The following is a 25,569-nucleotide window of genomic DNA, read 5'->3' on the forward strand; positions in this document are numbered from 1 at the left end:
AGGGGAAAAATTAATCTGTCTTAATTGGCTGTCACTCAGCCCTGTTGGCCTTCTCATCAGCTGGGAGAGTAGGAGCACTGCATGACCCATCCTGTAGATAACAGTCTTCAAGGGCCTGTTATTTATGCAGTTGCATAATTTACCATATAATGAGCCCCATTATTTGTTGATGGCCCTACATAATTCAGTAGTAGACCCACAGAAAGCATTGGGAATGTTTGAAGTGGGGAAGGGAAGGATTGGCAGTCCAAGAGAAGCTGTCAACCGAGTGGAGGCCAGACAGGTCAAGGAAAAAGTGAAGTACAAGAAAATTTGGCCTGATAGGCTGGGGAGAGGCACCCAGTAGTATTGTTTACTCTGTCTAGACTAGAAGGAACCCAAGGGATATTACAAGTTAAAGCAGATTTCATACATCTAAAATAAATGTTTATTTTTATACATATACATTTTAAACATTTACTTTTGATGTGTGTATGTTGAGATTGTCAAAGCTATCTAAGAGACTTAGATACACATCTTCCCTAAAAACGAATCCACGCTGTAAGCCTCAGGATTTGTGTACTTGGAAAAGTTTCATCCAGAGGGAGCTTAGTGAAGTGGGGCTGAGGATCCAGGGAGAGGCTGAGTAATATGAGAAGATCAGGAGCCCAAGACAAAGTGGTACTCGTGAGAGAGCTGCTCCAGCTTTCTCCGCCAGGCTATTAAAATTTCAAATATGATCTACTGTAGTAAAAATTGCTGCCAGCTCCAGGCATTCTCCTCCACATCCAGGAGTCTTTTGGGTACTCAAGGAATGCAAGATCTTTTGTGAATTTGTGTCAGATATGATGGCACAATAAATATTAGATAGACTCACTGTAGAAACTAGCTCCATGCATCTGTGTAATAACATGCAGTTTGTTTACTTGTCATTATGTTGTGGGAACAACAAAGAGTTTCCAGTTTCTCATTGTTCTCTATTTCTGGCAAGACTTAAACAAAACCAAACCAAACCACTCTTCCCCCAAATTCTTTTTTTGTCCTCATGCTATTTCTCATTTGACTCCCAATAAAGATCTTTTGTTCATTGTGCAGTGTATTTTATTACTGAATCTTGCGTCAGTCATTCCTATTCTCTCTTGCATAAGGTTACTCTTCAGGTGTAAAAAGTGATTAAGTGTTTCTTCTTTCCGACCTCTGTGTCACATTTGCTCATTTTAGTGGTCAAAACAAGGTTTGGTGTGTTTTGGTTGCTCTTATAAGTGTAGCTTCATCTCTGCGCAAAAATCATTAAGCTGCACTCTTCATTTGTCCCTCTCCAAAGTTCACTGCCAACAATAACCATACTCAATTAATTTGCAAACTGGATACAATTAACTTAGGCTTGAATAAAGACTGGGAGTGGATGGGTCATTACACAAAGTAAAACTATTTCCCCATGTTTATTCTTTTCTCCTCCCCCTCCCCTCCCCCTCCCCCTGTTCCTCGGACATTCCTGTTAACTGCTGGAAATGGCCCACCTTGATTATCACTACAAAAGGTCCCCCCCCCCCCGGCTCTCCTGCTGGGTAATAGCTCACCTTACCTGATCGCGTATGGTAACACCCATTGTTTCATGTTCTCTGTGTATATAAATCTCCCCACTGTATTTTCCACTGAATGCATCCGATGAAATGAGCTGTAGCTCACAAAAGCTTATGCTCAACTAAATTCATTAGTCTCTAAGGTGCCACAAGTACTCCTTTTCTTTTTGCGGATACAGACTAACATGGCTGCTACTCTGAAACCTGTCATACTCATTTTGGTATTTGGCTGTTTTTGGAAATGAGGTTGAAAAAATAATAAGGAAGAAAAGGTTTGATTTTTCTTTAAGCTATTGCTTAAATATGAAGACACAGGATATGGTTTAAGATGATGAAATTGACTGAAACTGATTAAATGTGTATCTGGAGTAGCAGAATATTTACAGTATATCTTGGCAGAGTTTCTCATCTACGCTTTACCTCCAAATCTCCATCTATCAACTAATCTTCTTCTCTCTTTCATCCTTTTCTAGCCAGCTCCCACTCAAAATCCAAGAATGCCCAGGTCTCTGCATCTTCAAAAACTAAAAAACCCCATCTGCCTCTTCAACTGTCATCCTATCCCTCTTCTGGCTTTCACTCCAAATTCATTGAAGATCATTTACAACCATGGCCTGGAATTCCTGTCCTGCAGTTACATCTTGGATCCTCTTCAGTTTGGCATCCTTCCTTTCTAGTTTACCAAATCTGCTCTCTCCAAGATTGCTACTGACATTTTCCTCACCAAGTCTCAAGGACTCTAATCACTTTGATCTGTCTCCCACTTTTGACACTGTTTGTTCTCCTTCTCAGCGTTTTATCCTCCCTTGGCTTTTACAACTCTGTGCTCCTGTGGTTCTCCTACCTCTCCAGTGATTCCTGAGCATCTCTTGGTGGTTTCTCCTCTTCCCCTTTCCTACCCTGTGTGGGATCTCGGAGGACTCCATCTTGGCTTGCTCCTCTTTTTGCTTTATACCTTCTCACTGGGTGATCTCATCTGCTGACATGATTTCAGCTACCATCTTTAGACCAATGACTTGCAAATCTGCTTCTTTCAATCCCATCTTGCATCTCAACCTGTCTCTAACATGTCCTCCTGGATGTCTCACCATCAACTTAATTCTAACATGGCCAAACCCTCAGATATGATGCCAAAAAGAAATCAGCTAGTTTGACTAATAGATTGAGGGGAAGATGGAAGTAGCTGGAGGTTACTTTATTTATAATCATTAGAAAAATATTGCATATATAAAATATGACTGTACCAGTGTAAACGTGAAGTGACAGTGCTATGAAATAAGCCCATAATATGTAGAGCCAGATCCTACTCCTGTAGACTTCAATTGCATTACTATAGGGGTCATTGTGTTTGGGTACTTATATAAATATATTTGTGCTTATAAATTATATAATGCAAATAGACACACAGAGAAGCAGCTCTGATTAAAATAAAGAATTTTGCTGTATTTTTTCAATGCAGCAAATACAGAGGTTGGGGTGAGAATCTCACATTGTCTTGTTGCTGTAGATAAGACAGCACTGTTTAGTACTGAATCAAACAATCTTTCAGTACAGTTGTGTGGGCTATAATTTTTTGGACAAGTTATAAATCCTGAAAATGAGTGTTTATAATAGAAACATATATAGCTCACAGAAGAAATTGTGCACATGTAGGGCTAGTTCTGCCCTCAGATACCATAATATAATCTCATTGACTTCCCCATGAACAGGTTTGAGAGCAGATTTTGACCTGTGATCTGGAGACAGTGAGCAGAAGAGTCTGTTTTTTCTGTCTTCATCCCAAGAACAATAACTGGGAAGTACAGTTGTACTCCAAATAGATGTAAAGTGATGATACACTACTGGCCCCATGTTCTCAACATGTCAGGAGTGTGGATTAAATGCCCTTTTACTGAAGGGGGATAAATGTACCTTGTAATGTCATCCTATGTATTTGATCGCCATTTCATGACATACATTTATTGTAACTAAAATATTCTTTTGCCCCCTTCAGACAGCCTGTTTTCGAGAAGAGAGGGATGTACTAGTGAATGGAGATAACCAGTGGATCACAACATTGCACTATGCCTTCCAGGATGACAACTATTTAGTGAGTGTTCCTTTATATATCTATTAAAGTGATTTTAGGCTTTTAGTCTGATATTGAAATACAGATATAGTGTGTGTGCATGCAATGGTTAGCCCTATGTTTGAAATTGAATCTCCATATGCATCAAAACCTTGTCAAATGCATTATTGTGCATAGAGTTCTATAGTATGGAAACTAGGCAGGGGGTTTAGTGAATTTGGCCATGAATATCTCAAGATGCTACTTTGCTTTATCTCTGTATGAGTCTGCAATTATTGGGCAGACTTCTGTGACCAGTAGGTATCAGGTAATCTGACTATTCTTCTTTTGGGAGTGCTCTTGCAATTATATTACTGTACCTTTTCTATAATCTTGTCATTTACTTTGTCCCAATAATCCTGGTCTGATTCACAGAATGAAGTAGCAGTAAATTTTTTTCCTACTATGAAATTAGAGTTAGATATAAAGTTTGTTTAATCTTGTTTATTGTTTTTAAATTTTGGCACTGGAATGGTCCTATTGATTTGAAATTCACCCAACTGGGCTCTGGCAAAGAGTAGAGAGGCATAATTTCAATTCTGAACTGTCTCCTCCTGCTGGTTGGGGGGGCTTAACCACAAAAGTCCCAGAAGGGAACAGAAAGCCACTGTATAACTTAGAAAAGCCACTTTAAAAAAAAATCAATTTGCATAGAACTGAAGATTATAATTGCAGATGAAAGTATCTAAATACGTTTATGTTAAGAAGTATGTCTGAAATGTAATTGGAATGCCTTTTGGTTTTGTTCTGAAAAGTTTGGGTTGTTATGTTTCTTAGTCATTTAAAAAAGGAGTGGTTTGGTACTCTTCATAGTAAAATGAATTATTGCATGCTGATGCTGAAATTTAAATTGATGTACATGTCTAAAATGTATGTCCATCATAAATTTCATTGAAAGAATCCAATCTTTCATATTACATTTAACTGTTAGGTAATATATAGGATTCAAGAAGGAAAATTAATAAAGGATAATCAGATTTTACTAAATCTTTGTCATTTTAAAAAATAAATGTAGCATACTTGAATTGTGTTGCTAACCTTATCATATTTACTTTCCTGTTTTGTAAAGTACACTCGATAGGTTTAAATTGGTAGTTTTGAAGTCTTACTACACCTTTACTTCTGTTTAGCATTGTCATTAGTCGGTGTTTATATAAGTTTGCAACTAAAGGCTACTTCCTGGTCATTTCACAGATGAAATCACATTAACTTCAGTAAAATTACTGGAGTAAAGCATGTATGATTTGGTCCTTAAGGTAAAGGAAATTCATGAATGTAGGACTTGCAGATCTGGAACTTTTGGTCATGATCCTGCAGTTGAATGCACTAGCATAGCCTCTTGCAATCTTGCAGCATTCCCTTGACTTCAGTTGGTCTTGGCACAGGTTCAGGGCTTTGTTTGTGTGTATCTGTTAACAGGATCAGGGCCCAGGTTTTCTATTTCCTGATTGAGTAATATGGACCAGTAAAAACTATAAATGTGTTCTGACTGCTAGCAGTATTACGAAGAAAACATTAAATATTCAGTTGCAGCCTGCCAGAACTAATTTTAATCTAGCCGCTTTCCTTAATATACTCGTTGAGCACAGAGCTGCTTCCATTCTTTATCACTGATGGTCTGTTAACATGTGCTAGTTTTGCAAATTGTGTTTCATTTGGGAGAAAAAGGCAGGAAAACTGTCTGATTCTCAGTATTTTAATATGTGCTTTGAGCATGTTATTTCTTTCTTGTGATAAAATATACATTTGAAAAGTACCTGTGATACAGAATTTAGGCAGATCTATGACCTGAATTGAATGCCTTTGTGTTAAATATGTATTTATTGCTGGAGTTTAACAGCCTTAATTTGCACTTCTACCCTTTTAAACAGGGGTTTTTTTTTAAATTGATGTTTGATTTTTAATTGTGGAAGCATTGTGATGCTCTGCAGTAGTGACATGTGCAGTATATAAAAATAATTACCGTATATACTCATTCATAAGCCGAATATTTTTTGGTAAAAAAGTGACGCATCGAAGAGCAGGGGTTGGCTTAAAAATGGGTCTACAACAAAATTTGATGATTTTAAACTCTATGAAATCATTGAATTCAATATCTAACACTGTTGTTTTGTTTACCTGGAGCGTTTGCAGGCATGAAGCCCCTCAATTCCCTGTGGCCACGGTTCACTGTTCCAAGCCAATGGGAGCTGCGGGAAGTGGTGCGCCACTTCCCATAGCTCCCATTGGCTGGGAATGGCAAACCGCAGCCACAGGGAGCTGAGGGGCTCCATGCCTCCAGATGCTGCAGGTAAACAAAACGTCCCGACCCGCCAGCTTACCCTGACGGGCTGGGAGCCAAAGTTTGCCAACCCCTGAAATATAGTGTTGGCTTATGAAAGGGTCATACAGTTTTTACTATTTTTACCTGTCCATCTTGGGGGGTCGGCTTATAAACGAACGGGCTAATGAATGAGTATATACTGTAATAGATATGATGGGTCTGCACACGTTAAAAAAGGGATATGTTGCTCAATTTATTGGTAGTGCAGTTTTTATTATAATGGAAAACTTCAATCTGCAGCTTAATCAGATCAGTTTTTCCTTATATCTTTATCTTTTATTGTTACAACTGTGGAAGCAAAAGGATAAAAATGTAAGGAACATTTTTGTGAAGAAGACTCTGACATGATATAAATAAGTACAACTGAGTTGGGGTTACTGTGTCCTAGTGGCATCTTAATTTATTTCTACAGATGATATCTAAGTTTCTTTTTCAGCATATTGTAGTCTCTTCTAAATGTCTCTTGTACAGGTTTACTGCTATCATAAAAATTGAGGGTGTTTTAGCTGCTTGTTATCGGGTTACAATATTTTTCAGATTTGCTATAAAGTTACTCAGAAACTGGAGAATATTTTGAAGGACTAATATTGTAAACTAATACAAATGTAAATTTTAAGTTTGTTTTATTTACTGTTCTGTGTTGGAGTGTAGATGAATGAATATTGGACCAAAAAATGAATTTAACAACTTCTGTGGAGTGAATTCTTTTTCATCATGGTATTTGTATTATTTTGTCTATTCACCATTAAAAAGACAGTAAAAAAAAAATTGTAAAGTAGATACAATGGCCTTGCTGGAGTTGCAGAATAAATTAATAATAATATTTGGACCTGCTCTGTTTCCGATTTCACATTCTTTATGCTGAATTGTGACTCTTGTATGAGTGTGGTTTTAAATGTGCACACTTGCTGATTTGATTCAGTTGTCACTCAAAGGATAGTCTGTTAGTGCTTGAAAAGAGTCATCATTTGGAGGTTAGAGTATTTTTAAGTCCCTTTAGGAGTATGCTTCTTTTTTTTTTTCCACCTAATCTCTGCATACAAGAATATTCTCACATGAGAATTAGATCTTAGAGAACTGAGTGGGGAGTCTGTGGAGTCCAGACCAGGGGGATGAGGTGTACAAGGCTTTCTTCAGGCAACTAACAGAAGTTACTAGATTGCAGGCCCTCGTTCTCATGGGGGACTTCAGTCACCCCAATATGTGCTGGGAGAGCAATACAGCAGTGCACAGACAATCCAGGAAGTTTTTGGAAAGTGTAGGGGGCAATTTCCTGGTGCAAGTGCTGGAGGAACTAACTAGGGGCAGAGCTTCCTGGGAGAATAACATGAGGAGGAAAGGAGTTCAGAAGAGCTGGCTGTATTTTAAAGAATCCTTATTGAGGTTGCAGGAACAAACCATCCCGATGTGTAGAAAGAATAGTAAATATGGCAGGCGACCAACTTGGCTTAACAGTGAAATCCTTGCTGATACTAAACACAGAAAAAGAAAAGAAGTGGAAGATTGGACAAATGACCAGGGAGGAGTTTAAAAATCTTGCTCAGGCATGCAGGAGTGAAATCAGAAAGTTCAAATAACACTTGGAGTTACAGCTAGCAAGGGATGTTAAGAGTAACAAGAAGGGTTTCTACAGGTATGTTAGCAACAAGAAGAAGGTCAAAGAAAGTGTGGGCCCCTTACTGATTAGGAGAGGCAATCTAGTGACCGAGGATATGCACAAAGCTAATGTACTTAATGCTTTTTTTTTGCCTCGGTCTTCACGAACAAGATCAGCTCCCAGACTACTGCACTGGGCAGCACAGTATGGGGAGGAGGTGACCAGCCCTCTGCGAAGAAAGAAGTGGTTCGGGACTATTTAGAAAAGATGGACGAGCACAAGTCCATGGGGCCAGGTGTGCTGCATCCGAGAGTGCTAAAGGAGTTGGCGGATGTGATTGCAGAGCCATTGGCCATTATCTTTGAAAACTCATGGCGATTGGGGGAAGTCCCAGACGACTGGAAAAAGGCTAATATAGTGCTTATCTTTAAAAAAGGGAAGGAGGAGGATCCAGGGAACTACAGGCCAGTCAGCCTCACCTCAGTCCCTGGAAAAATCATGGAGCAGGTCCTCAAAGATTCAATTCTGAAGCATTTAGAGGAGAGGAAAGTGATCAGGAACAGTCAGCATGGATTCACCAAGGGCAAGTCATGCCTGACTAATCTAATTGCCTTCTATGACGAGATAACTGGCTCTGTGGATGAGGGGAAAGCAGTGGACATGTTGTTCCTTGACTTTAGCAAAGCTTTTGACATGGTCTCCCACAGTATTCTTGCCAGCAAGTTAAAGAAGTATGGGCTGGATGAATGCACTACAAGGTGGGTAGAAAGCTGGCTAGATTGTCGGGCTCAACGGGTAGTGATCAATGGCTCCATGTCTAGTTGGCAGCCGGTATCAAGTGGAGTGCCCCAAGGGTCGGTCCTGGGTCCGCTTTTGTTCAATATCTTCATAAATGATCTGGAGGATGGTGTGGATTGCACTCTCAGCAAGTTTGCAGATGACACTAAACTGGGAGGAGAGGTAGATACGCTGGAGGGTAGGGATACAGAGGGACCTAGACAAATTGGAGGATTGGGCCAAAATAAATCTGATGAGGTTCAACAATGACAAATGCAGAGTCCTGCACTTAGGACGGAAGAATCCCATGCACCGCTACAGACTAGGGACCGAGCGGTTAAGCAGCAATTCTTCAGAAAAGGACATAGGGGTGACAGTGGACGAGAAGCTGGATATGAGTCAACAGTGTGCTCTTGTTGCTAAGTAGGCTTACGGCATTTTGGGATGTATAAGTAGAAGCATTGCCAGCAGATCAAGGGACGTGATGATTCCCCTCTGTTCGACATTGGTGAGGCCTCAGCTGGAGTACTGTGTCCAGTTTTCGGCCCCACATTACAAGAGGGATATGAAAAAATTGGAAAGCATCCAGCGGAGAGCAACAAAAATAATCTGGAGCACATGACTTACAAGGAGTGTCTGAGGGAACTGGGATTATTTAGTTTGCAGAAGAGAAGAATGAGGGGGCATTTGATAGCTACTTTCAACTACCTGAAAGAGGGTTCCAAAGAGGATGGCTCTAGACTGTTCTCAGTGGCACCAGATGGCAGAACAAGGAGTAATGGTCTTAAATTGCAGTGGGGGAGGTTTAGGTTGGATATTAGGAAAAAGTTTTTCACTAGGAGGGTGGTGAAGCACTGCGTTACCTAGGGAGGTGGTGGAATCTCCTTCCTTAAAGGTTTTTAAGGTCAGGCTTGACAAAGTCCTGTCTGGGATGATTTAGTTGGGGATTGGTCCTGCTTTGAGCAGGGGGTTGGACTAGATGACCTCTTGAGGTCCCTTCCAACCTTGATATTCTATGATTCTATGACTTGAAATGAGAGAATCAGATCATCTTTGGTTGAAAGATTCCTTGACTAACTCTTATTTCGTCTGCCAAACGAGAACCAAGGAATTTATGTGCATATCTGAGAATTCCTCAGAGTTATATTGGGTAGAAAGATGTAGATACTTGCTATATAAAGAATTTATATGGTCAGCTTTTAGTTCTTCTACTTCGCTCAGGATGGAGCATGATGTAGGCACATAAGACATTTGGTGACCTCTATACAGTTCAGCTGACAACATGAGAACTGACCAGCCAACCAACTTGTGAAATCCATTGAACTGCACCTTACTGCTATATAGATAAAGAACAGTTTAAAAATAGAAATCTCCTCTTTGTAATGTTCTTTTTTTGATCTTCTTAATGATCTTGGTCTTAGAAGAAAATAATAATGCATTTATGTGAATGAATGATACTACTTGGGGCAGTGGTTTGTATATTGTCTAAAGAATTCACTCCATTTTTGCATTAAAAATTTACCTTACAAATTTAACTTTGATCCTGAAAATATTCATGCACACCCTTAACTTCAAGCACATAGTCCCAATAACTTCAATGTGACTATTTGCAGGCCTGGGTGTTAGATGATATTTTATCATCACTTTATTGCTTTTGTTACACCTGGAAAAATTTATTTTGTAGTAGAACGAAGATATAAAAGTGCTGTATAACAAGCAAACAAAAAAAATCCCTTTGTATTTATGGTTGCATCAACTAAATTTTTTTTTAATGGCTTCCAAAAATATTGTGTTAAAAAAGGTGAATGATCGCTGTAGACAAATACACAAGATCGTGTTTCAGTGAAGAAAAAGGAATGCTGTTGCAGTTTTTTCCTGCATTCTTTCTCAGCAATAACTAGGCTTGGCAGAATTCAATGTTTATTTATAATTTTGATGGATAATATCAATGTTTATTTTTAAGCATTTTTTTTCTGTTTTGATTGACGTTAATTTTCACAGTTGTGGGAAATTATGGAGGAGGGTCAGAAAATAATTATTTAATGAGAGTAGATGTTGAGATTCAAAAAGTTAAAGCTTTATAACAGTTAAAACACAAATTGTCATGATCATGTCAAAATATACAAACTCTGCATTCTCAAGCAGCATTTTTCTTTTCGTGTCTGTAAATTTCTGTTATTAAGGTGGAAATATTTTTTCTCAATTTGTGTGTGTGTACAGCAAAATTGATGTTTACTGACATTTACCAATAACAATCTAATCCTAGCAATAACTGAAGCATGGATGGATGAGAGCAAAACCACTACACAGCAAATCAGTTAATAATCATCACATTCTGTATACAACCACGTCAGCTTTTAAAAAGTATTACCTGGAAGGCTATCCGATATTACACATCTCATTTGGGGGTGAGGGATAGCTCAGTGGTTTGAGCATTGGCCTGCTAAACCCAGGGTTGTGAGTTCAATCCTTGAGGAGGCCATTAGGAATCTGGGGCAAAAAAATTGGGGATTGATCCTGCTTTGAGCAGGGAGTTGGACTAGATGACCTCCTGAGGTCCCTTCCAATCCTGATATTCTATGATTTCACTGGGATTTTTCAGAGCAGTGGTGACCATAGCTTATTTGCCTTGTGTAAGGCATGCTAGCAAGACATCTTGCAGCATAGCAGGTTTGCAACTCAATGGCAGACAGCGACACAGTAACATTTTGATTATTGATATTTTGAAGACTTTGTGGAAAGACTTTATTCATTTCTCCACAACAATTGGTAAACTTAAAAATGGTTCCCAGGAGAATGTCACAATATGCTGTTTCAAGTTGTTACAGTCAGTGGAGTTCTAAAACACAGGATCCAAAACTACTTTTCTTTTCAGCAGAATCTGTTTCCTCTTCAAACAATGTATAAAAACTTTCAACAAAAAACCTTAAGGGTGACCAAATATGGAGGGGTAAAAGTTATTCCTCACAAATGTAGACTCTAATGTTGGGGAGATCCCCCTGTCCCAGTCCCTTGCTCACCTCTTAGTCGGGCAAGGCACAAGATTCCCCACCTGAGTTCCCCTGCCAAATTATTCTGGTTTTGGCAATCATTTTGTCCTATTTTTAAATGTTTTTCATTCCTCTGTTGCTGTTCAAAAGACACACACACACACAAAAAGGAAAATTGACTTCCTATGAAGGAACATCCATGAAACTGACTATCCACAAAATGTTGGCATTGAAGTTAGAAATAGGCAAATTGAAAATATACAGCACCATACCTTTGTGCTATATTACTCCTACATCACTATATCCTACTCTAAAGACAGATGATTGGAAACGTGGATATACACTATTTTCCTTGAAGATAGAGAAATAGTAAATAAAATAATGAACTTTTGAGAAAGAGACCTTCAAGTATTATTGTGAATTTTGGTGGAAAATTTGATCAATTAATTAGTCTTTCATCATGATGGTCAAGGTTATATTATCGTAATGTGCTTTCTGTAATAGGTGTTGAAAAGTTTGGTCCTGTGCAGATTATCCAGACCATTTTCAAACCCAGCTGGATGTTTTTCCAGGGGGACCCATACTGTTAGCAATCTTTGTAAACCATAAATAGTTTTCCTACCCTCAACAGGTCCAGATAGTCTAATTACACACTGTGTGTGGAACAATCCAAATTTGCCTCTGAGTTTCACAGAAAAGGTTTCATCATGCCATCTGGAGTGGCTCATGAGTGTGAGTTCCAAACTCAGGGCAGACTGTCCAGGAACAGGACACAAACCCCCAAATGGTTGTATGTTCTATAATTAGATTTCACCAAACAAAGTAACAAGTGTGAACTTCTAAAGGACTATAATAGCCTTAACATGGAGTCACAGACACTACTCTTAGTCTGTCTTGCCACAAAGGCAAGTTTCTCTCTGTGATAGATGGTCCCTTCCATCAAAAATCATAACAATATTCAGGTTACTCCCAGTACCAAAAGGACCAGTCTCTTACCCCAAGTCAACTGTATTTCAGCTCTTAAACCAAAGAAAATGCTTGTAGCCTATACTATAATAAATTATCAAAAGATTTATTAACTAGGAAAAAGAACTTTTATTTGCAAGCAGATAAATGAGTTTTATGATATTTAAAGCAGATAAATGACTTCATCTTAGATTTCAAAAGATAATATAGAGTTTACTTATTATAGAAGTTTCTATGTCCTTTAGAGCTAACCCAAGCTAAACACAGTTGGAGATCCCTTGCTTATGCCTAGAAATCTCTGCCTTTCCGAGATCAATCAGTATAGGGATAACAATTTCTCCTTAACAGGCACTTTTATTGCCTTCCCCGAGGGCTCATGCTGTGATGGGACGAGAGCTTGTGCACATAACTTCTGTTGTTGGGGAGGAGATAACACTTCTTGTGGTAAACTAGCATTTTACATTTGGTAATGCTTCTCTCTTCACTGTGGGGGATTTACAGTCTTAGCAAACATTTTCATAGTTACAGAGCAAACATTTAAACATTGCCTTATAACATTGGATATAGATACTATAAGTAGGATTAACACATGCAGCATCCTACAAGCACTCTGTAAAGTCTAAACACAAAAGCATTCTTATAATTCTAATAGCTATTTTAAGAATACTAACACACAGGTAAGCCAGTCTGGTTTCCAGCTGTGCGTTTGTCAGTGTTCAATGAGGCCTGGGGCCCTGGCAAGAGCAGGCACGGGCTCCGCTAGCGTGTCAGACATTATAAGGGTTTTTTTAGCAACAGTGGTGGACAGTGCCAGTTTTGTTTGTTCAGCTGCTGATGAAATTCCAGAAAATAAGGCTTTTTTTTTTTCCCCGCTTTGCCTTTTCAGTTGCTATCCCTGAGTCCAGAGTCTTAGAGCTTCTCTACGTGAAAGCAGTAAAGACTATGGAGGTATGAGCTGTAGAGTGCATTAACGTGTTGCACTCTAACTGTCCTCTGTAAAACCTGCTGGCGTAAACTAAAAGGCACCTAGTTTATGTTGATGCTACCATCAACATGAATTAGGCATCTTTTTGTTCTCACCAGCGGGGTGTACAATGAGCTGTTGGGGTGCAACATGTTAGAGCACTCCACAATTCACACCCCAGTAGTCCTCACCATGTTGCTATGTAGACAAGCCCGTGGGGGACTTTTTCAATTAAAGAAAAATAAGTTACTCATAGTCTCAAAAGTTTTTACCTTGTTTGATCTGTTTCAGGTCATCTTGACCATATATTTGAATGCGTTTTCAGAGTTTAGTTTCCATAATATAGGAAAATAGAGAGGGGTTATGGTCTCTCAAAATCTGTGATCACATCCAGTTGCAATCATATTTTATGTTTCATTGGGAAACATTTACTTAACTTTAAATCAGTAAACTCAAAAATTGCTTTTCTCTGTGATTGAAATTACAAAATGGTAATCCCTTCCACTGTCTGTGGATATTCTACCAGGAGCCAGTACTATGAACAGGGAATCTGTTGGTCCTTCCCTATCCCAAGACTGGTTTAAGGTAAAGCATTTATTTTTCTGGTTTCAGAGTGGAACCTGTGTTTAGTCTGTATCGCAAAAACAACGAGGAGTACTTGTGGCGCCTTAGAGACTAACAAATTTATTTGGGCATAAGCTTTCATGGGCTAAAACCCACTTCATCAGATGCATGGAGTGGAAAATACAGTAGGCAGGTGTATATATACACAGTACATGAAAAGATGGGAGTTGCCTTACCAAATGAGGGGGTCAGTGCTAACAAGACAATTCAGTTAAAGTGGAAGTGGGCTATTCTCAACAGTAGAATGCCAAGGGAGGAAAAATCTCTTTTGTAGCGGTAATGAGGCCAATGTAATCAGGGTGGCCCATTTCAAACAGCTGACAAGAAGTTGTGAGTAACAATAGGGGAAATTTAGTTTTTTGTAGTGACCCATCCACTCCCAGTTTTTATTCAGGCCTAATTTGATGGTGTCCAGTTTGCAAATTAATTCCAGTTCTGCAGTTTCTCATTGGAGTCTGTTTTTGAAGGTTTTTTGGTTGAAGAATTGCCACTTTTAAGACTGTTGTTGAGTGTCCAGGGAGATTGAAGTGTTCTCCGACTGTTTTTTTTAATGTTGTAATTCTTGACGTCTGATTTGTGTCCATTTATTCTTTTGCATAGAGACTGATCGGTTTGGCCAATGTACATGGCAGAGGGGCATTGCTGGCACATGATGGCATATATCACATTGGTAGATGTGCAGGAAGAAATTGTGTCAAACTAGAGGAAATGTGTGGCCCCTAAATAAGATCCCATGCTAACCCAACTTTTTTTTTCAGTTAAATTTTTTAATACTTTAAGACTTTTGTATTCCATTTAAGGAGATTTTTATAATAAACTGAGAGAACTTAATTTCATAATCTTGTCTGATTCTGGAATGGTGAACTAGACAGACACTTTCCCTGTCTTTTTGTTTAATTTATTTGGACATAGGTAAATATGAAATCTTTACAAAAAAAAGATTTGCTAAAAACAAGTTTATGGTTTGCAGGATAACAAGGAATGTCAAAGGTTATTTGAAAAGGTACATTTATGAAGGCTATTTTTTTAAAAATGCTTCTTTTACTGTTTTGTCTCCATTTTAAGAAAATATCACAAAGAGCACTTCAGTGGTATCTAAAGTATTAATAATAGTCTGCAGTTCTTTAGCTGTACTTGGATTGTATTGGTCTTTGAGTCATTGTGTAAATTTTTTTTTCTTTGTGTCTCCCATACCTCTCCCTTACTCATAGTACCTGGTTATGGATTACTATGTTGGAGGAGATCTGCTCACCCTGCTCAGCAAGTTTGAGGACAGGTTACCTGAAGACATGGCTCGTTTTTATTTGGCTGAAATGGTGATAGCGATCGATTCTGTACATCAGTTACACTACGTCCATAGGTAAGGAAATCCAGCACTGAAATACAGAGATGACTTTAACACTGCATTATGGACCACTTCCTGCAGTTCTAACTTCACCAAATTCCTGTTGAAGTTAAGGGGAGTTTTACCTGAGGGCAAGATTTTGCTTTAGTGGTCAATTAGAGTGGGCGCAACTGGCAAATATTGAATGTAATGGTGACCACTGTATATGTGGCTTCATTTTTTGGATGTTCAGAACTGTTGCCAGGCTTGTTCAACAAGCTTAAAGATATTTCTCGAAAAAATCTTTGTCATTGGCATCTTCTAAATCAATATGCGTGTTTTTATTTGTTAAATGTAGATCTTTCACAAAATATGGCTGCTGTGTGATTTGCTAACTTGGACACCAGGCATCTGTGCAGATACCTGGAGGGTGGGTCACATTGCAGGATCAAGTCTTATGCTTGGAATGTGTCTCTTGATTAGTTTCTTCTGTGCATAAATATTTTAAAGCACAAAATTAAGTGTTGGAATTTTGATTTTTTTTTTAAAGTTTTGTTTTGGATTTGGTAACATTTCTAGCAATTGACTGCTGATGGCTTTATGGTAGTGACTAAGTTATTTGTACAAATAACTGAAAGCATTTGAACTTAATTTAAATGTAATGTCAAATGTGGTGCATTAGTTTGATGTATAAAAATGGCTCATTCCTGCCATTGCTTTTAACACGGTGCTCTTGCTGACTTCAGTAACAGCTTCATAATGATGGCAGGGGCAGTTCCAAAATGATAGTAGGATACTGCCTAAAGAGAGAGAGTGGGTTGTCCAAAATGATTCAGCATTGAGCTAACTTTGCTTTCATTGAAGTTAATAATAAAACTCCCCTTGGCTTCAGTTGGAGCAGAGTTAATTTAACTACATATAAGCCCTTTTGGAAATTCCACCTAAGACTCCTTTTGAGCATAAGCAACACTAGTGATTATTTGGCCATTCATATTGGCCTGATCTCCTCTCCAGAAGTGATCACAAGGTTGCCCTTGGGATCCATTTCAGTTTAGCATGAGTTTGGTATGAAGAAATGTCCTAATGATTGATTTTATTTTGATTTGAGGTTGCTCTTCATGAAAGGGTTCTAGCTAGGAGCACCTTGTGATTTTACATTGGTAAGCTCTGATTTGTCTTGCTTAAGCATTGAAGTAGGCATCATTGGAATTGGGGTTTGTCAGGTTCCTCATTTCTCATGTGAAATGTGTTTGAAGTCTTGTGACTCACCATTTCCAGGGGAGAAAAGAGCTGGTTGTTCTGTCAACGGACTGATTTATGTGGAAAGGAGCTCTTTGTGAACCTTCCTAATGGAAAAGACCCATTAAAAGTATCTTATTTATGATCTTTGTGAATTCAAATGATTTCAAGTGTGTGTCTTTGAGAAGGTATGTGTTCTTAAATCATTTTGCACCTGATCCAGAGCTCATTGAAGTTGATGGAAAGACTGCCATTGACTTCAGTGGGCTTTGGATCAAGCTTTTAAAAAGTAACTTGTGTGTGAATTGTTGAGCCTGCTGACTGACTATTTTTTATGGCAGTGAAAGAGCATTTCAGATGCTAGCTAGGCTGCTAAACTTTTTCTCTTAAGTCAGCCTGTAGAGTAGCTACAGTTCTCAGAAAAATAATTGAAGACGTTTCTTTCAGAAGACAATCTTGTCATTCCTGTACTGGTAATACGTAATGTACAACATAGGTGACATTTCCATCTTCAGATTGTTTATGTCCCCAGTGTTAAATTGGTTTGCATGTGAACTTGTGATACACAATTAAATGGCATCCTATAGGAGCTTTACAGCAACAGAACTGTTAGATTTGAAGATAGATGCTTGTAGGAATCAGTGTATGGACATATTAACTTACCCATACTTATTTGAAAATAGACGCCCGGTCCTTTTGTATTATTATTTGTAGCTTTGCCAGTGAGCTGCATGTAGCATATTCATAAATCTTCTCTTTAAGGTCAGTCCAAAAACGACACTTTTTATAATTCAAATAGAAGTAACACAAAGTGTGTTTATAAGGAAAAAAGCTTTTTGCAAAGATGAAAAATTCAAAAGGGCCTTGAGTAAGTGTTAAGTGATCAGCCTTTGAAATGTGATCCATTTCCCTGTTACTTTATTGAGATGTTTGCAGCTGTTACAGCAGAAGAAAGGAAAACATTTGTAAGTGCCAGCAGTGCTCTTTCCTGAAAAAATAACCCTGGTGGCCTCCTCCTCTGGCGAGGGGGAAATATTGTTGTGGGAGGTGGAGGGCCGGGGAAAGGCAAAAGAGAACATATATTAATAGAAAGTGATAATGTAATATCTGTTGTGCCAGTACTTCTGATGGATAGGCAGCATGCACAGGGATTTGAACTGTGTAGCTGGTGAATTAGAAACATCATATTTCATACATCTTTCTTTCAAGGTTATTTTGCTATCAAGATTCAGAACTCTACGGGGTTTGAATATTTAGTCTTGCTTTTTTGGTGTCCCAGCTCTTTCAGGACAGATTTTCACATTGACCACAACTAGTCTCATAGTCTGTGATAAGAGCACTTCCCCCTCCTGCCTATATTTCTTATATACTTTTTTTTATCCTTATTCCTCATCCCTTTTATCTTTATCCTTCATCCATTCCAGTCTTTTCTACTGTTCAGTAATTGCTTTTGTATTCTAGCTATAGAAGAGTGAAGTTTTTCTGGAGAATGGTGCTGATCACCATGGTAGTTATCCTGCAAGATAACCCAAGAGTTTTACCCAAGCCATTGTTGTCCTTCCATAATGGACTGTCAGGAGAGCTTATGGACATGAAACACAAGCAACCTTAGAACTATGCACCTCTGAAACTATAAACTATTGCAGAACTCCTCAGCTTTGTGTTGCTGTGCTGCAAGCCCTTAGGCAATTTCTGAGCGGGCATTGCTGGATTGCAGAACCCTTATTTGGAAGGCTGTAAAGTCTAGAGAATGGTAGGTGTTAACTAATATATAGCTAGCTTGTGTGTGTGTGTGTGTGTGTGTGTGTGTGTGTGTGATCTGCACTATATATGAATATATGGTGCAGATAGACACGTGTGTATATATGCTTGCGCACTCTCTGTAAACATCTGAAAAGAGCTGCGTTCAAACTTACATGATAATATTTCACTGCTGCTCAAGAATTTCAGGGAACAAATTGTGCAGTGTGTTACCCATTTGTTTTATCAATCTCATAAATTCTAATAATCATTAAAGTGCATTTTCTAGTAATACATAGGTTAACTACTTTATTCTTGGTGCAAGTCACTGATGCGTTTTGCATTAACCAATGGCATTGAGAGCTCCATGACTGACTCTGGAAAGATTAGTTTATATGAATTACCTTTAATTGAACATGGTTGCATATATACTTCTTGCCTGATTGTGCAGCCCTTACTCAAATAAGACTTCCTTGGGAGCTCATGTAAGGACTGTGTTTACCAGTGGTACCCATTTAATTTATTAGTTTAAAAAATTATTAAATTATGTTCTTTTGGTAGTAAGCCAAGGTTGAATATTGCCTTGTGCCATTTGTGTGTAAGCTGTACTTTTCTGTACAGTATATGGTTTTACATGTAGGCAACAGAAACACTGTAAAGCAAGAGGAAAATGAAAAGAATCATAGCATCTTCATTATGTTTCTGGTGAAATTTCTCAACTTGTATTAATACTAGTATGGTTTTAAAAAGTTTTTCTGTTTCCACTGTGATTAGGAGTAAATCATTCTCTTTCATATGCATTGCCAGGCTCTGCTTCCATGCATCATTGAGAGTTTGATCCTAACCCATATCTGAACAATCTTTGTCTTGAATTAGGTAGTTAGTCTTCATTACTGCATGTACAGCAATATGGCTGATATCATGTCATTAACACATGGAATTAGTCTCTTTTTCCTGTGAGATTTTAAACTAGCCTTTTGCTTAAATTAATGCCGAGCCATTGACTATTGGTTGACTTGAGTTATTTAAATCAACATATTACAGTAATATATGTCAAAGATTTCACTTGAGGATAGATGTTACTTTTGATGATGCTCTTTACCTGGGTTGAAAGACTGCTGTGTACAGTTAGAGACAGGGCAGTGCTGTAATCCAACCTCTTGTATATTCCATGAACCATGTTCTGATCTTGCAGGAGAATAGTGATATAGGTGATCATCCTGAGTACAAAGGACATAAATCTCTGCCTTCTCTTGTGTTTAACACATGTCAGCAGCCTTTTTACACTGAATAACATTCAGGAATTTGTGAGTGAGTGTGTTTTGCATTTTTTTAAAAATCCACTCGATACTGGCCTAAAAACATAATAAAAATATCTGTCCATTAATATTGCATGATAATATTCATTTGTTAATATTTTGTTTTCATTACACTCTGCATTTCCCTACTGCTAGTTTATATTTTTTGATAAATTATTATAGTCACATAATCTGAGACTCCACTACAAGATGGAAAGGGTCCTATTCTAAACTAAGTAATGGCAAAGGTTAAAACCATAATTCAAGTGTATCCTCCTTAGTTTGTGTTAATTTATGGATGCTTATTGGGTGGCCTGCAGAAGCCTTTTACTGTATGTAGATAGAAGCTCAGAAGCCAGTTTAGCAGATGCTAAAACAGATCCATAAAGTTAATGGACACTTCCATAATAGCAATAACAATTAATTTTATTTCTAGAGCTTTTCTTCCCTTTGCACTCAAGCTGTTTTGCAACAATTCATATTAGAACAATACAGTATGTAGAAATGTGTTCAAACTTTTTCTATAGTAACTTGCCAAGAAGTGAAAGTTTCCTTTTAAGAGAAATGTTCTTCACTGTAGGTGGTTAAAGCTCCCCTTGAAGAATAGCTATTATCCCTAGGTCCCAATTCAGCACTTGAATTATGCATGTATATTCCACTGACTGCACTGAGAGCTCTCTGAATGTACCCAATGGGACTTCCATTGAAGAGTTTGACATCTTAAATTGGAGTTTTTGAACAATAAAACCTTTCATTTAATTGTAAAACCACAGTTCTGGTTCCAAGGATAAAATAAAAAAACCTTTTAAGTTGATATTTGTCAAATAGCAAAACAAGATAATTCTGAAACAACTGTGTTGCTTAGTGAGGAGAGAAGAGAAGAGGACTAGTTTTTGGGTTCTTTTTCAGCTCTTCTAATGACTTGCAGTTTGACCATGAGTGAGTAACTTAAACTCTTTGTCAATAAGCTTACTTTTCTGAGCAGTAAATATGATAACACTGAAAAACATTGTAAAGGAGTGTTGATGATGAAATACTTTAAATCTTCAAAGGGTTACACTATGTAAACATGACTGACAACTAAAGCCATTCTTTAGAGAGAAACAATAGCTTATAGATTTTTAGAATGTCTGTTCTTCGATCACTTAAGTTTGTTGGACAGAAATTCAGCATTGTTTGTTACTCCTCTTGGGGCCAAATTGTGTCATCAGATGCCTCTACATGACCATGATGAAGATCATTAGGAATTGTTTATGCATACAAACCCAAAATTTGGGCCCACGACTAGACATTTTTGCATTGTTTGGTCCCTCTTCTCTGAGCTCAAATTTCAAAAGTAACTAAAGCTAGATCCTGTTAAATAGGAATGCTTTTTGTGTCACCAACCAGCCTGTATATAGCCTTTAACTCTTTGAGATTTAGGCTAGACAATCTACAAAAAATAGATGGCTGTTGTTTGCAGCAAGGACATCTTTTGGGGGTGGGGGGGAGGTCTACTGTTTTGTATACTCCTGACATATTAAGTCAATGTTGTTTTTTCTAAAACGTGGCCGGATGGCTGTCTCTTTGAATTTCCTTTTGCAGTTTTTTAGCTCAACTGAATCCTAAAGACTCAATTAAAGTTCATTCAGTTATGAAGTTGTGTCACTGACATCCATCAGCTTCCAGCTGATATTTCTAAATGTAATCTGCATGACACTTACCTGGAGTTTGTTTTGTGCTTTTTCAAAACAATGTCTGATAAGGTCTCTGTCTTACAAAGGTGATTTCCTTCCTGAGGATCTGCTATATGGAAACATTGCAACTTGCTTAATTTTAAGTGTTCAGTTAAGCATCCTTCCTGAATAGGGATGCTTTGCTGTATCAAAGCCTGAGTACTTAGCTCATATATGCCATTTCACTGGTCACATCAGGGCTGATACTGTGAGGTGCTGATCAACTTCTGAGAGGTGCTGAGGGTCCTCAACTCCCAGTGACTCTAAAGATAGTTGAGGATTCTCAGCAAGTTAGACATATTGAAATCAAAGCTTTGTTCATTCCTCTTCTTTTGTATTTAAAACTATTTTAGAGCAGAGTTCTCTAGCTAGCCACTTCATGCAAAAATCTGGAGTATTTAATATAAAACAGGGTGTGTGGTTCTGCAAGGTGAGTGCTCCATCACTCCTTGACTTCAAAGACAGCTCAGAGCAGTCATAACCTTGCAGGCTTGGGCTCAAATTTTTACTTCCATTTGACAATTCTTAACTTCTGTAACTTTTTTTTTAAGCAACATTAAAAGATTGTATGTCCTTTTTTTCAATCTTACTTTAACACTTCAACTCTTGAACTGTGCTGTACTTCCTGGTGTATAGTGCTATAGGCAGTTAGCTCATATGAGACACTGATGGACTTTTAAGAAGGCAGATGTCTCAAATGGAAATAAAACAGATTTTATTATAACCTTAAAAGTTCAAGCAGAATATGCTCTTTTTATAGATCTAAGAACTTTCCATTTTTAGCTATGAAATTCTTGTGATACTGTTTTCCTTTGTGACCTAGACTTACTGGTAGAGGCCTTGTACCTTTATGAAAGTTCTGATACCCGTTAATGTTGTTCCAGAACATAGTTAATTTTGAGTTTCAGAGAACAAGGGCCATGTGCCTAGGAGAAATTCTTTTGACATTTTAAAAGAAGAGTCTTGTGTATAGATACACTGTGCATACACTCCTGCAATACCACCTTCTTGTTTGAGTGATGGTCCCTGTGTGTATTCCACTAGAGGTACACATACACTCCATGCACCTGAAACTGGAAGATGTTTCATTAGCAGCGTCCATTGATCTGCACCTACTTCCTTCTCCTTGGGCTCTAAAGCAAGGATACAGGGAACATCTCTCTAGTTCCTTTCTGCCACCAGTGGTCTAAGACAGAACTTTGCTAGCACCCGCAGCTTTAGCTAGCGTTCTTTGTTTTATTAGTGTAAATAGTTGTAAATGGTGTTAGCCTGATAAAATTCTGATTTCAGTGTTAGGGTTCTTTTTAGTGAATTTTTTAGAGGCTGGGGTACCCCCCCCATCTCCCTGTAAAGGTACTTAGAATGTCTAGGACCCCAGGATTCAAGACCTGTGTAGTCTGCCCAGGGGCGTTCCCAGTTAGCGATGGCCACAACACTTGTCTGTGTTGCCTCAAGGAAGCTCACGTCCCCTCCCAGTGTAATATCTAATGGTCCTTTCCTTACTGAATGAATCAGTCCTGTGAGCTCAGACTTCACACATTCTTGATGGATCACTCGATGAGGCCAAAGTTGGACCCTGGCCCATCAGAACCTAGGTACATCAGGCAGAGGCACTGAGAAGTGCCTCTTCAAGCACGATGGCTCTGGCTACTAGACCTCAGAGAGCAGAGTTTAAGGACTCTAGCAGTAAACAAGGCAGACAGGAGGAGGATTAAAAGTAAGTGTTCTCACAAGGACGGACATGAGAAACCCCCCTCTAAGTCCTCGTCTAAGAAGATAACTTCTTCCCTGACCTATTTTAAGTTGGTGAGACTCTGTGCCATGGTATGGGTTGTGTCAGGAGCTCAAAAGGAACATGTTACTGGTTCCTCAGCACTAGGACCCAAAAGTGCCTCAAGACTGTCATCCACAGAAGTGGCAAGACATTTCTCCATACTGACAAAGCAAAGGAGTGAGTGGATGCTGACTTGCATGGGAAGTCCAATTACCTGTGGAGGATCTGCCCTTTAATGGAAATAACCTGTTCGGAAACAATGATTTGAAAGACGCTTATTTCCATGTAGATATCTGCTCCACACACAAGAGGTCCTTGCATTTTACCATTGACCTAGACCACTACCAATACAGAGTCTTCACAAAGGTAGTAGTAATAGTAGTGGTGGCATGTCTGCGTCATCAGGGTACTTCAGTATTCCCTTACCTGGAAGACTGGCTTCTCACGGGAAAGTCATACCAACTTTATTGCTGCTCTAACTCCTACAATCATTAGTTCTAGAGGTAAACGCAGAAAAGTCCACTTTAGTTCCCACAAAGACTATAGATTTTATTGGGGCCACCCTGGATTCAGTCACAGCCTAACTTACCTCAAGACTGGTTGCAGGCTATGACGGAATTCATCACTCTACCCCAAGTAAGGCCCCGTCATCCTCCTAGGATGTCTCGGATACATATGTGATATCCTTTGTGAGACTCCATCTATGATGTCTACAGTAGAGCCCTACGTGGGACTAATGTAGAGCCCTGCAGTGGGATGAGGGTCCTGCAGGACTGGCTGTGATGATAGCGGTAGCAGCAGGATCAAGGAATAGTCCCATGCAGGGCTCTAGTCTACAGGCATGATTGTGAACATTCTGTGCACCAAGCAAGAACTGTCTGGATAAATTGATCATGCTCCCACACACAATCTTGACAAAGGCTTGCAAATGGTTCCTGTTGTTTACCTGTAACCTTCACATTCAAGTCATGTCAGACAACATGAAAACAGTCTATTGCATCAACAAGCAGGGAGGAGCATTATCCATCTTTCTGTGCACAGAGGCTGTCAATGCCGGGAATTGATGCCTCCATCACCATATCACCATCTTGGTGGTGCACCTACCAAAAGTGCAGAACGTTCTGACAGCCTCAGCAGACATTTCTCCAGAGACCACAAGTGGGAACTACACCACTTGGGAGTGCGCAGTATGTTTCAAGAAGAGGATTCCTGGTGAGGGATCTCTTTGCATCTCCTGAGAACAGGAAAAGCTTAGCCAACTGTTCCTAAGTAGCAGCCGTGTTAGTCTGTATTTGTAAAAAGAAAAGGAGTACTTGTGGCACCTTAGAGACTAACAGATTTATTTGAGCATAGGATGAAGTGAGCTGTAGCTCATGAAAGCTTATGCTCAAATAAATTTGTTAGTCTCTAAGGTGCCACAAGTACTCCATTTCTTGTCTGGTGGTTGGAACAAGTAATTTATGTGTTTCTGTCTAGGCCTGTCTTAACACGAGTTCTGAGGAAGATCAGACAAGACAAAGCAACATATCCTCCAGATGGCCATGCGCCCATGCATCCACATTCAGCTCTTGCCAGACCTCTTAACCCAGGACAGAAGAAAGGTCCTTCATCCCAACCCAGCATCTCTCCATCTGGCAATTTGGTATTTGGACAATGAACTTAAAAAAATCCTGCTTGATTTCTGTATAGCCCATCCTTAGCAACAGCAGAAAAGACACTATAAGGAAATACTATATAATAAATTGAAAGGTTCTCTGTATGGTGTCAGCATCATCACCTGCCCTCGGAGGATTCCGAGATTCCAACTATACTGGTTTACTTCCTCTCTCTGAAAATTACATGGTTGTCCCTCAACTCCTTATGAATGTACTTGGCAGCTATTTCACTCTCCCAGTGGATGACTATACAATCTTTGCTCACCTGATTATTATAAAGTTTTCTGAAGGGCCTGATCCCCCTCCCGCCCTCCGAATCCCTTGATCCCAGCCCAGTGCCCCTCTTGTACCCCAAGCCTCTCATCCCGTGCCCCACCCCAGAGCCCCCACCCCTAGCCAGATCCTTCACACATGTGTGCGCACGTGCGCACACTCACACACACGCACCTGCAGCCCCTTTGTGTCAGGCAAAATGGCCCTTAACACCCTGGCTCCCCTTGGAGTACAGTTCTCCCAGGCACTGCAGAAGACAGTGTGAGGATCACTCTTAAGCTCTACCATAGGGGACATACCAGGGTGGGGGGCTGGCCATACTAGGGGCGGGTTGAGGTTGGGCTGCACCATTGTGGAGATTTCAGGCAGCACTGTGTGGTTCATGGAGCTGCCATTAATTTAGGCCTCTAGGGCTGTCTAAATTACACCAGAAGTGTCTTCAGCCCCCAGAGCAGCCCAGCATTAGGAGGGTACAAAGGTGGTTTAAATCCACCTTAGCTCTCACCTCCTCCCGGGCTGCAATTTCTGTACCTCTTAGAGGTTCAAGGCCACACAATGACTCATGGCACACATTATATGAATTAAAAGCTGGCTGACTGATCGGAAGTGGTTCTTGGCCCTACACTAGCAAACATTTTTTA

At 39.2% G+C, this 25,569-nt stretch overlaps 1 protein-coding gene across 7 annotated transcripts in view; it reads left to right on the forward strand.

Moving 5' to 3' along the window:
• The window catches only part of CDC42BPA (CDC42 binding protein kinase alpha), a 322,264-nt gene that overhangs the window by 117,346 nt on the left and 179,349 nt on the right, over positions 1-25,569 (forward strand). For all 7 annotated transcript variants that reach the window (XM_073338668.2, XM_073338662.2, XM_073338664.2 and 4 more), the window contains exons 4-5: positions 3,556-3,651; positions 15,122-15,270. In XM_073338668.2, the coding sequence (XP_073194769.1) occupies positions 3,556-3,651; positions 15,122-15,270 (245 nt within the window). The remainder of the gene's footprint in view (positions 1-3,555; positions 3,652-15,121; positions 15,271-25,569) is intronic.

This window comes from Lepidochelys kempii, chromosome 3 (assembly GCF_965140285.1).
Source record: "Lepidochelys kempii isolate rLepKem1 chromosome 3, rLepKem1.hap1, whole genome shotgun sequence".
Lineage (NCBI taxonomy): Eukaryota > Metazoa > Chordata > Testudines > Cheloniidae > Lepidochelys > Lepidochelys kempii.